Below are 12219 nucleotides of genomic sequence, written 5' to 3'. Positions count from 1 at the left end.
CCGTAAAGTCTACACCCCACCCCCTTTACGTTGGCCAAACAATGGGCCGAAACGGGTAGTGGCCAACGGTTCCGTTGTGGGCGGGCTAAGTGACGCTGATGCGGCATGGCCACGCCCACTTAACACAATCTGCAGTTGATAAAGGACACTTTTACTTGAACAAGCACCATGACGTATGATATGAAATAAGATATAAAAAAACGCTAAGTTTACCCTTTACACCTGTGTAGAGATGTCAGAATGCACAAAGGGGGTGACAGTGTCACTTTAAGGTCAAAGTTGTGGGTGGTGCTGCTCTGTCTGTAACCCCTAGATTGAAAAATAGTTTATGTGGTTTTTCTGAATGGTTAAATCTCTTGTGGTGAGCAGAAAAACATTTTTTTATCCTGTTCACATAAAACACTGACACACCCAGGCCTTCCTCTGTAAGCTTGACAAAAAAGAGGAAACCCTCGGTTATTCAGTCTTAATGAAACATGTGTCTGCACTCTTCCTAGAACTTTACACAATAAAGCATATTCAGTTTACTTTATAATATAGAGGTTACATGTACATAAGGAACAAATCAATCAATATTAAAGAGTTTTTCTGTCCAGCAAAGGCCGATGAGCTATCCATAGCGCACAGCTCAGATAGCTCACAGCTCATCCATCACTGATCAGCGTGGTGCCAACATCCAACTTGTCTCCATTTACTGTGTGGCACTGGCAATGTGTAACTGCATCTCAGGTCCTATTCAATTCCTAAACATGAACTGAGCTGTACTTACACATTGCCACTAGAGATGAGCGGACTTTTCGGGTTTCTGGTTTGTGAGAACCAGAACGATCGGCGTAGGATTCCCGCTGTCTGCTCGCTCCATGCAGCGGGTGGATACCTCCTAAGGAACGCCTGGAAAACTGGGATACAGCCTATGCCAATGGCTGCATCCCAGTTTTCCAGGCGTTACTTAGGAGGTATCCACCCGCTGCATGGAGCGAGCAGACAGCGGGAATCCTACGCCAATCGTTCTGGTTCTCACGAACCAGAAAGTCTGCTCAACTCTAAGTGCCAGAACTAGACACTAGACAAATTCTATTCACTGCGTAACGTGGGTACAGAACAGATTAATACAGTTTCCCGGTATTGGCACCTCACCGATCAATGACTGATGAGCTATGCTGTGAATAACTCTTTTCAAGTGATGAGTGGGAATCCTGCTTACAATAGCTTACAATTTGAGGGTACGTGAATGATGCAATTCTTTGGGTGAATGGCGGAATCCATCAGCCAATATCATTGAGTCTATGGAACGGGTCTTCCATGTCAGAACATAGTAATGCCTAATCACTGTTAGTTATAGTCCATGCTGAAAATAAAAATGAGACATTTGCACCAGGGAAATATCATTTTCAGACTTCTCACTTTTTATTATGCATAACAGAGTTTTATTTATCGGTGAAGTATTAAAATTGAAATCGTTTTGTTTTAACAAAATGCATTTCATACTTTTTTTTTCTTTTACACTTATTACATAAAACTTGGATGTGTTTAAAAGCTTGGTTACTAAAGTAATAAATGGAAAGGACTATAGGATTACAGGACCAAGAAAGATGCTCAAAATTAGGGATGTTTAGGGTGGTATTACACAGGCCGATGGGGGGCTCGATAATATCTGTAAACGATGTTACATGGCCCGATAATCGTTTAACAAGGGCTGCAAGGACATCGTTACTGATGCAGCCCTTGCTTAAACTATATACTTTACCTATCCACGCTCCAGGGCTGCTCCTGCGGTCCACTTCTCCCTGGGTCCCGCACACTCCCTGGGTCCCGCAGACTGCAGGAGTAGCCCTGGAGCCTGGATAGGTAATTTTATATTGTCATTCGCCGACCGCACACCGCTATTACACCTAGCGGTTCGCTGTCGGCGCCCGACAAATTTTGGTTCTAACCGATCGTTGTCATCGGCTGATCGTTGTATTTATTACACAGAGCAATAATCGACCGAATCGGGCCTATTTGGCCGATTATCGTTCCATGTAATAGTACCCTTAGTCTAGAACAAAGACAGCTGAGGGGCAACCTAATAGCAGGGCCATATTTACCACTAGGCACCCGTAACCGGTGACTAGGGCAGCACCTTGCAGGGGGCAGCAGCAGGGAGCAGGAAGTATTGGTAAGGTCTGGTATGGAGGTGTTATTCAGTCACAGTATGGTGGTATTGGTCAGGTCTGGTATGGGGGTGTTATCGAGTCATAGTATGGTGGTATTGGTCAGATCTGGTATGGGGGTGTTATCCAGTCATAGTATGGTGGTATTGGTCAGGTCTGGTATGGTGGTGTTATCCAGTCATAGTATGGTGGTATTGGTCAGATCTGGTATGGTGGTGTTATTTAGTCATAGTATGGTGGGATTGGTCAGATCTGGTATGGTGGTGTTATCCAGTCATAGTATGGTGGTATTGGTCAGGTCTGGTATGGGGGTGTTATCCAGTCATAGTATGGTGGTATTAGTCAGGTCTGGTACGGTGGTGTTATCCAGTCATAGTATGGTGGGATTGGTCAGATCTGGTATGGTGGTGGTATTCATGTATACAAAAGAGGGGTGGGAGCTGCTATAAATCTGTATCTGGGATGCTGCCCATGTCCTGATTACAGAACATGTACAAAACAACAAAGAAGGACAAAAAATGGCGCACCCACAATCATGTAATAATAAGTATAATATCTTTATTTCCGAAAATACATGTACAAACAGCAAATGGACATACACTTAAAAACAACTAAAAACCCAATGAGGGTAAACCATCACAGGGAGTGAACATGATAATGAATATATCCCTCCCACCGCAGCCCCAGCGAAACAATAACCACCAAGCCCTGTATGCCAACCAATCAGATAAATATCAAAACCCGACTATTCCATGTGTTGTCCTCCTAAAGTGCACGTGCTCTCAAAACATGTATCAATAAATGAATGAATAATGACATATAGAATATAAATATAATGAACCAATCCATAAACCTATCCAGAAAAGTGACACAGTGCTATAACACCCTATCAATGGAGAGTCAGGCTGAATCAATGATAATATAGTAACATATCACCCAGGGCTCTGGAATGGGGCTCCGGTCTGCATACCCTACGCGTATCGTCACCGCACGTGACTTTGTCAGGGGTGCTGTTATCCTGTCATAGTATGGTGGTATTGGTCAGATCTGGTATGGTGGTGTTATCCAGTCACAGTATGGTGGTATTGGTCAGGTCTTGTATGGTGGTGTTATCCAGTCATAGTATAGTGGTATTGGTCAGGTCTGGTATGGCAGTGTTGTCCAGTCATAGTATGGTGGTATTGGTCAGGTCTGGTATGGTAGTGTTATCCAGTCACAGTATGGTGGTATTGGTGGTGTGGCAATGTTATCCAGTCACATTATGGTGGTATAGGTCCGGTCCGGTCTGGTATGGCGGGGTTAAATGGGAAGCCTGGAGCTATTACCTACCAATCTACCAATCCTGTGGTGAGAATTCCTTCAGACAATGTGCAGACTGCTCTAATCATTGATTTAGGGTGCGTTCACACCTACAGGATCTGCAGCAGATTTGATGCTGTGTTCAGTTATTTAAATGAAATCTGCTGCAGAAAATCAGCTGCAGATCCTGTAGGTGTGAACGCACCATCAATGTGGAAATTTGTTAAAGGAGTATTCCCCCCCAAATTATTTTTGCATTAATACGCTGCCCACCCGTAGCGTTCAATCTTTCCAATATAAAGTTATTACGGATTCTGCACAGTTTTGCTGTTATCCAGCTGCATTCACCCCCATGGATTGCAGAGAATCATCAGACCTCAGTCCACACCGACACGCTCCCTGCTCCTGGCCCCCACCCTCCAAGACGGCATCACGTGTCCTCAGTCCCAGCACAGTGAAGTGACTGAGAACACTGATGGGGTGGCTGCTGTCAGAGAGGGAGACAGTGATCAGCGCAGCTGTGACTGTCTCCCTCTCTAACAGCAACCACCCGGTCACCCCCATCCCAGAGCTCACCCCGTGTGTCCAGAGCCTCCCGGCAGCACTCACCCGCAGCACACAGCCCCCTGGCCCACAACCAACCGCCCCCCCATCACCCGTGGCATCCCTCACTCACCCGCAGCATAGCCTCCACTCCCGCAATCGCCCGCGGCAAGCTTCGCCCCCGCAATCGCGGGCGGCAACCTCCGCCCCCGAGTGCGCCCGCGACAAGCTCCGCCCCTCGCAATCGCCGCGTCACAGCCAACTCAGCTCTGCTACATTGCCGTCACCGCCAACTCAGCTCTGCTACATTGCCGTCACCGCCAACTCAGCTCTGCTACATTGCCGTCACCGCCAACTCAGCTCTGCTACATTGCCGTCACCGCCAACTCAGCTCTGCTACATTGTCGTCACTGCCAACTCAGCTCTGCTACATTGTCGTCACCGCCGACTCAGCTCTGCTACATTGTCGTCACCGCCGACTCAGCTCTGCTACATTGCCGTCACCGCCGACTCAGCTCTGCTACATTGCCGTCACCGCCAACTCAGCTCTGCTACATTGCCGTCACCGCCGACTCAGCTCTGCTACATTGCCGTCACCGCCGACTCAGCTCTGCTACATTGCTGTCACCGTCGACTCAGCTCTGCTACATTGCCGTCACGCCAACTCAGCTCTGCTACATTGCCGTCACCGCCGACTCAGCTCTGCTACATTGCCGTCACCGCCAACGCAGCTCTGCTACACTGTCACCGCCATCTCAGCTCTGCTACACTGTCATCATCTCCTTCATTGTCTCAGCTCTGCTACATCGCCATCATCAGGCAGAAGCATTGCATGATGGGAAATGTAGTTTCCTATCTTGGATATAGATCGGCTTTTAGAAAAACTTGTAACTCAGGAACGGCAGCAGCTAGAAAGATGGGAGACGTCTCAAAATACTCAGAGGGACTTGGTGAGTAAGAGCAGCTAGGTTTGGGAGCATTTCATTTTTTTAGCTCTTGGGGGGAATACCCCTTTAATGTCTTAAGCAGTTAAAAACCATGAATAACACGATTCAGACAATGTTTCTACATGTAGAGGAATGCATATTGCCATTTCTTCCCCAGGAGTCATGTGCTGTTACCAGGATTATTGGCCATACGCCTATTCGTTACCGCATGACGGTCTGGTTTCGGCTGCATGTGGTGACTTACAGTAAATGTGGGAACGCGGCCTAAAACTGATCAGATATCAATATGATTTTCAAAAACTAGAAAATCCTGATGCCTATTGGTGAGTGAGGATGGGGCATCTTCAGGTTTAGTGCCTAGGGCAGCAGTTGCTGGTAATACGGCCCTGCCTTATAAATGTATATACATGTATTATAGGTCAGTACAGAGATCTTTCCCATTACCTATTTATACTCAGACCTGTAACATCAACAAGGGCAACAAGGGGGCTTCCTCTACACCTAGAGGTAAAAACCTGTTTCTACATCAGCAAATAGGATTCTTGATGGTAACAGCAGAGGAAGATATATTATTTTAGGTTATTGTTGCTAGATTATGGAGAAGGGTTGTTTATTCTGATTGCCAGACTTGGAGTCTTGAAGAATTCTCCTTATTGGTTTTTATTTGTCTTTCTCACGATCAGCACTACAGAGTAAGCCTATGTTCACATTATGTAAGAGACGGAACGGCCGGTCTCTGAAAAGATCATCCCAACCGGTACTGCAGTACCGTCCGGATGATCTAAAGGGCTGCAGAGTTCTGATGCGGGAGCATCTGTGCACGCCTGCATCAGAACTCCCCACAGCACACAATAGAGCGAGCGGCCGTAGCTGCTCACTCTATTGTGTGAACTAACACGCTTTTCCGTGGCCACTATTAAATGAATAGCAGCCGCAGAAAACTGACATGTCATATGTCAATATGCAAAACAAAAGTCCGTGGAGCCTCAGTTGGGAGTCTCAAAACACGGGATTGCCAGATATCTCTCGCCTGTTGCCACGGGGTGCCTCCATGATAGGGAGAGCACCACACCACCCTGATACATAGCCCCTTAAGTCCCACTCGGTTGCGAGTATTGGAACATAAATAGGGAAATACCAGGGTGGCCCCTTTTTGTCAATGTCTAACTCAAGGTGCGAGTATTGCGATCATGACAAGAGCTTGCCAAGGCAGGCTTCCATCCACAGACAGCCGTTTCGGGGTTTTTGCCCCTCGTCAGTGTGGAGTAGGATTCTGGCTAGTTGGGGCAATAGCAAACCGACCAACAAAACACAGTTATCACTGAACTCAAGGAGAACAGTGAAAAAAATTTCAATGAAGTTCAATCAAGAGTCTCCACTGATGCCCCCAAAAATTTTAATATGCAAAACAAGAGTCCGTGGAGCCTCGATATCTGGCAATCCTGTGTTTTGAGACTCGCAACCGAGGCTCCACGGACTCTTGTTTTGCATATTTAAATTTTTGGGGGCATCAGTGGAGACTCTTGATTGAGAACTTCATTGAAATTTTTTTCACTGTTCCCCTTGAGTTCAGTGATAACTGTGTTTTGTTGGTCAACTGGTATGTCAAGCACAATCTGGTTCTTTGAACAGTGATATCTCATCATAAGTATCTATGGACATAGGTAGTGAGAGTCGTTTTCCACGTACATTTTCACAGAAAAAAAATGCTGAGCAAAAAGGAATATCACATCCATGTCTTCAATGTAGCTGCTGATGGGGTTGTCGTAACTATTATGGGGGCTCTGGATAAGGGGCATGTAGAAAACTAGTAGCTCCCTCTGTGTGTGACGTGTGCTCTGCTCCTGGGTATATCACACATCTCCTGAAAATACAAACCATTTTGGTGTTACCCGTAGTTAAAGGGAACCTGCCATCACTTTTATGCTGCCTGTTTATGTATAAGGAGAGATCCATTAATCATGCCTGGTGCTTCCTATAATGAATTTTAATGCTCATTGCACTTTGTACATATAAATGCTAAGATAGACAGCTCTGTGTTCTCAAAGTGGCAGCACAGGACATGCAATTGTGCACATTATCTTCCTGTATTTGAATAGTCCACTGATACTGTCATCGCCTTTCTCATCATCATGCCATATGAAAACTCTAACTTCCAATGTCTTCAGCCTGTTTCAGCATCTGCTGCACATGTGTTGGGTGAAGTCTGCAGAGAAAAACAGGAAGCTGCAATACCTCTGGTCCGTCTTTTTCTACATTATGGCAAGATTGTGCCTTTCATCAGCGCCATTGCTAATGCTGAAGTGAACAGAACACAGTGAGTAGCAATCCTGATATTGGTAGAACACAAGCAGGGACTCTTTGTTAGTCAGTTGCCATGTCAGTAAATGTAAGTGAACATGCACTAGCCTGAGCATTTGATTATATCTTCATTGTTCTAAGGTTAATAAGAATGTATCTGTGGAGCCCAGGAAACTAGGTTATGAGTCACTGTGATCTCTTACAAATAGGTTCAGTCCTACAATTCCCCCTATGTTCCTCTAGTCTTTGTGTGATGCAGATTGCCATCCATTGTGTATGAATAAAGATTATACAAAGCATGAGCCATATCCTTTATTACACATTTCATTTTACACCATTTATCTATGACTGTGAATACTACCCGTTCTATACCTATTAGATACCACGTTGTGCATGCAATTGATCAAGGTTTAGCTAAAGTGATTTTTTGATTTCTTAAGGCTGGGTTCACACTACCTTTTTGCAATCCGTTTTTTTCATCCATTTTTTTGCAAAAAAAAAATAAAATAAAAAAACGGATTGCAAAAACGTTGTGTGAACCCAGCCTAAGGCAGTAGGATTTAGCCAAGAGCAGAACATTTAGTGAACAAATTCTGTCCCATAGTAACCTCAGCTAAGTAAATCCAAGTGGATATCCAGCCATTAACCTGTAACAACACAGGATAAAACATGGGCCATAACTGCCCCAGCCAATGCAGTCTGTTATTTTATAGTCATCCTGTCTCTTCTTTTCTTCTTCTTCAGAGATCCAAATACCATTTTCAGAGGGAATTCATTGACGTCCAAGTGCATTGATGAGACCATGAAACTAGCTGGGATGCATTATCTTCAAGTTACGCTAAAGCCTATTATAGATGAGGTAACTCATGGCATTCTTCACAATAATAATTTATATTTATATGTTGTTGTTGTTGTTTTTATATTGGATGAACAACACATGCTGTGCAGCTCTGTGGGCCCGTACCTTCTTTTGCAGCGCCAACAAGTGACATTTTATGGAGATCATTGCCTCATAGTAGTGGGACATATTCCCATCTGTGCAACAATTCCTTCCAGAGCTTTTCTTGCGTGTGAATTCACAGCAGCCTTTAGTAAACTGAGCTCTGTCCCCATAGTGGTTGGTGAACTACAACCACCAACATGTTGATGTTTCAGTTTAACAACAGCTGGAGAAGGCCTAGGTTGCTGCTTTCTGTTTTATTCCGATTTCCAGGAAAAAGCAAGAGGAATTCTTTTCCCTTGACTATAACAAGTTTTTTTTTATTTTATTTTGGAAAGCGTTCATAAAAACGTTTTCATCATAGGAAGGTGTTCGCTGTGGTGACCTCAACAACAAGAGGGTTTAGGACAAAAACAGGGATTATGTACATATTGCAAGTTTTATTACCGATACCACTCTATCCAGACGAGAAGGATTTTTTTATGCGAATGTTCATTATTTATTGTGCAGCTCCAGGCAGCTGTTTAGGCATCTGAACTGACCCGACTGTGCATGTTACTAATTATAGCTGTTTATCAGAATGCAGCGCAGAGAGTAGACTTAACACATTCAGCGCTGTGTGCACATCATTCTGATGATGTGATCACAGCTCCACGTAGCAGTAGATGTCCCCTGGCAGAAAGATGACACATCCCTATTAGAGATGCTTCACACATCTCTTACATGCTTCTTCACAACTGCCTGAGCCCAGTTTGTGAAAAAGTAAGAGACACATCTAGAAGAGCAGAGACGTGTGAAATATTGACTTCTACATAATATAGATCTCATCTTTATTAAAAAGGAACTGCAAAGAACATGGAAACTGATATGCTGATAACATACTGTATGCGGCAGTGTCTTTAAAAGTGTCACATCCAGCCAGTACAGCTGGTGGTTACACCCAACTTGTATCTCCTTTTAGACCATCTCTGGTCAACCTGAGACCGTAATCTTCTGGGACTGTGACTTATCAACAAGTAACCACACATTTCCTTTCACAGTGACTCAGCCCCAGCAATCTGTGAGGCCCATCAGTCTACAGGGAGTTCAGCTTTAGTTTAGGAGAAATACAAGTGTACTGCGCCCTCTGGAGGACAGTGATTGCAATGCACTGTATTGTCGTATCTTAATTCTATTATTACTATGTTGTTTTTTTTGTTTGTTTCTTAGATCTGTGAGTTACATAAACCTTGCGAGATTGATCCTGTTAAATTGAAAGATGGTGAAAACTTAGAAACCAATAAGGTAAGGGATGTATATGGTGTGTTTCATATGCTTTAGAATTTACAGAAAGAAATGGCACATGTATGTCTAAGGATACTGTGTACGCCACGTTTTGATGCGGTGTTCAGCTTTATATATTAATATAGTAAGCATCAAATACATCAGATTTGCAGAGTGTATATAGTAGGTGTGAACATACCACAACATACACTAGCAAATAGGAAACCATTGTCTACTGAAGAGGTACAGTACACTTGGCAGTTGCTGTCACTGCTAATAGACAATGATTGCAGTTAAAACCTACAATGACCACACTGTCATATCGCAAATCTCTATAATGATTAGAGTGTCTGCAAGAGGCATACAGTTTTCTGGTTCCTCATGCAATCAGTAGATAGGCATAGTCTCTTGAACAGAATAGTTGCTTGTAAATTATTTTTTAGTCCTTGGGGTCAGATCATACCCCAAGTTGGCTGTCAACTTTTTCCAAAAACTTCAGTGCTGCTATGAAAGGGAATGATAATAATCTGTCCAATCGGGTTGATTTGGCAGATTATCGCTCTGGGTAATAAAGACAATAATCAGCTGAAGAAGCAATCATCGGTTGATCATGTCTTTCAGCGTGTTGAAAAATCATCGGCCAACGACCCCACAATGCTACACGTAATAGCGATGCACGGCTGATAAGAGTTTAAAAAAAAGAAAAACTTTATACATACCTTTTTACACTCCTCAGTGTTCTAGCTTCTGTTCACTCCCCGCAGCTGCACTGGAACTTCAGAGCCAAGTAACAGGCCATTCAGCCAATCACTGGCTGAGGCGCTGTCCTGTCTCGCCCACTGATTGGCTAATTGAACTGTCACTGAATAGACAAGTGCTTCTGCGGCAGCTCCTGACAGCAGGGAAAAGCTAGAAGATCACTGGGGAGTGTGAACTGGTATGTATAAACTTTTTTATTTTCTGTCTACTTCAAGGGCTGCACAGACATGGCTAAGGACGTCCATGCAATCCTTACTGCACGATAGTCGACAGTCAATGAATGAAATACACAATAACGCAGTAAATGCTTTTTCTTTCACTGTATTAGCAATTTCCTCAATAATGCACAGACTTGACAATAAATGTGCAATAAATCAAACCTTGTGACAGCAAATAATAGACACCCCGGGTGCTGACACATGGACGGACGCATAGGCGCTCGTAATATCCACGCTACCTTTCGGAGGTAGAGCTCCTCCTTTCTTAAGCATGAGAAAGGAGGAGCTCTACCTCTGAAACATAGCGTGACTACGCCAGCTACTGGCCTCCACTTCTCAATGGAGGTCTCTGCCTGAAAGGACACTTGGATATCACGGGCGCCCGCACAGGGCGTGAAAAAAGTATCCGCACCCGGGGTGTCTATTATTTGCTGTCACAAGGTTTGATTAATTGCACATGCATTGTCAATTCTGTGAATTATTGAGTAAATTGCTAATACAGTGAAAGAAAAAGCACTTACTGCATTATCGTGTCTATTGCATTCATTGACTGTTGCATATCAGGGAGTTAGCGACTCCTTTAGTAGACACGGGGCACCCGGAGTAATACGGTGTATTGGACTTTATTGTTGCACGATAGACGAGCCATATAAGAGGTTCTGTAATTGAACGCCAATCTAGCAGAATATCAGATGTTGTATTACGGCCCTTCGGGAGACTACCCCCCTACCGTTGCCATGCCTATGACAAGTATGGACTATAAAATCTGTGTTGTGGAGAATATGATATGGCAGTGGTCCAATTCATTCCTAAAACCTGTATTTTATTGTCCATACTCCTTGTCTGAGCAGAGCCTTCCTTCAACAATAGAATTGAAGAACTGAAATAGAAATTGATTGATTGCAGCTACGAAACAAACATTGTTTTATGTCATATGTGTAATTTGTATATTTCTATGGTGATTATGCCCTAAATGTGGTAAATCCATACTTTTTACCAGGGTCTATATTTGTAGATTTAAATTTGTCGACAGCATTCAGCCTAGGCTTTACAGTAAATGACAAAGAAATCTCTCGGCAGGCAGCAGAGTATACTGGGACTTGTGGTTGACATTTTTCCTGTTTTGATTTAAAGGAAAACTTGAAGAATTACGTAGACCAGATTTTTAATGTCATTACAAAATCTGGAGTGAGTTGCCCGACTGTTATGTGTGACATTTTCTTCTCTTTGAGGGAGTCTGCTGCCAAGCGTTTCCAAGGTGAGCAGATACTTGAATTATCTCTAATCCCTCTTCTTGGTATTTAATCCACACAGGGTATCTCTTCTTCTAAGGCAGTATATGATGAAGCATTTGCATTGACTATTGCTGATGATCACACTCTATGAGCATGAGATCTTTCTTAATGACGGGTCCACATTCACGCATTGCTAGGCTTCTGAGAAGAGCATTGTTTTAGATCATTTCAGCATGATTCCTAAGTGCTCTTATCAGAATGCCAATAAACCCAGCAAAGTGGTTCATGCTGCAGAATAAAAATCCTTCTCACGTCTTGTCTGTGCAGGCCAGCCAACATTAAGTCCTTCCTTCTGTCCAGGCTTTGGTTATACCTTACAAGACAAATTCTTTGTGGTGAAATCAAGGGAAAGTCAAAATAACAACCTTGTGTGTGCTGCTTGCACAGCCTATCCAGCTGATGGAAAATATGTTCCTTATAAATCTCCGACATCAGATGGCTGTATGAAAGTGCAGACTCACTAAAAATGATTGTTGTCTTTGTAATAGAACCAAAGAGCTC

General features: G+C 43.7%; 1 protein-coding gene across 1 annotated transcript in view; it reads left to right on the top strand.

Moving 5' to 3' along the window:
* Positions 1–12219, top strand: part of RASA3 (RAS p21 protein activator 3) — a 157315-nt gene that overhangs the window by 128007 nt on the left and 17089 nt on the right. Inside the window, exons 11-14 of the mRNA XM_069970900.1 lie at positions 7111–7259; positions 7988–8102; positions 9393–9467; positions 11558–11681. Of these exons, the coding sequence (XP_069827001.1) occupies positions 7111–7259; positions 7988–8102; positions 9393–9467; positions 11558–11681 (463 nt within the window). The remainder of the gene's footprint in view (positions 1–7110; positions 7260–7987; positions 8103–9392; positions 9468–11557; positions 11682–12219) is intronic.

Source organism: Dendropsophus ebraccatus, chromosome 5, assembly GCF_027789765.1.
Source record: "Dendropsophus ebraccatus isolate aDenEbr1 chromosome 5, aDenEbr1.pat, whole genome shotgun sequence".
Taxonomy (NCBI): domain Eukaryota; kingdom Metazoa; phylum Chordata; class Amphibia; order Anura; family Hylidae; genus Dendropsophus; species Dendropsophus ebraccatus.
This window is presented reverse-complemented; position numbering and strand designations above follow the sequence as displayed.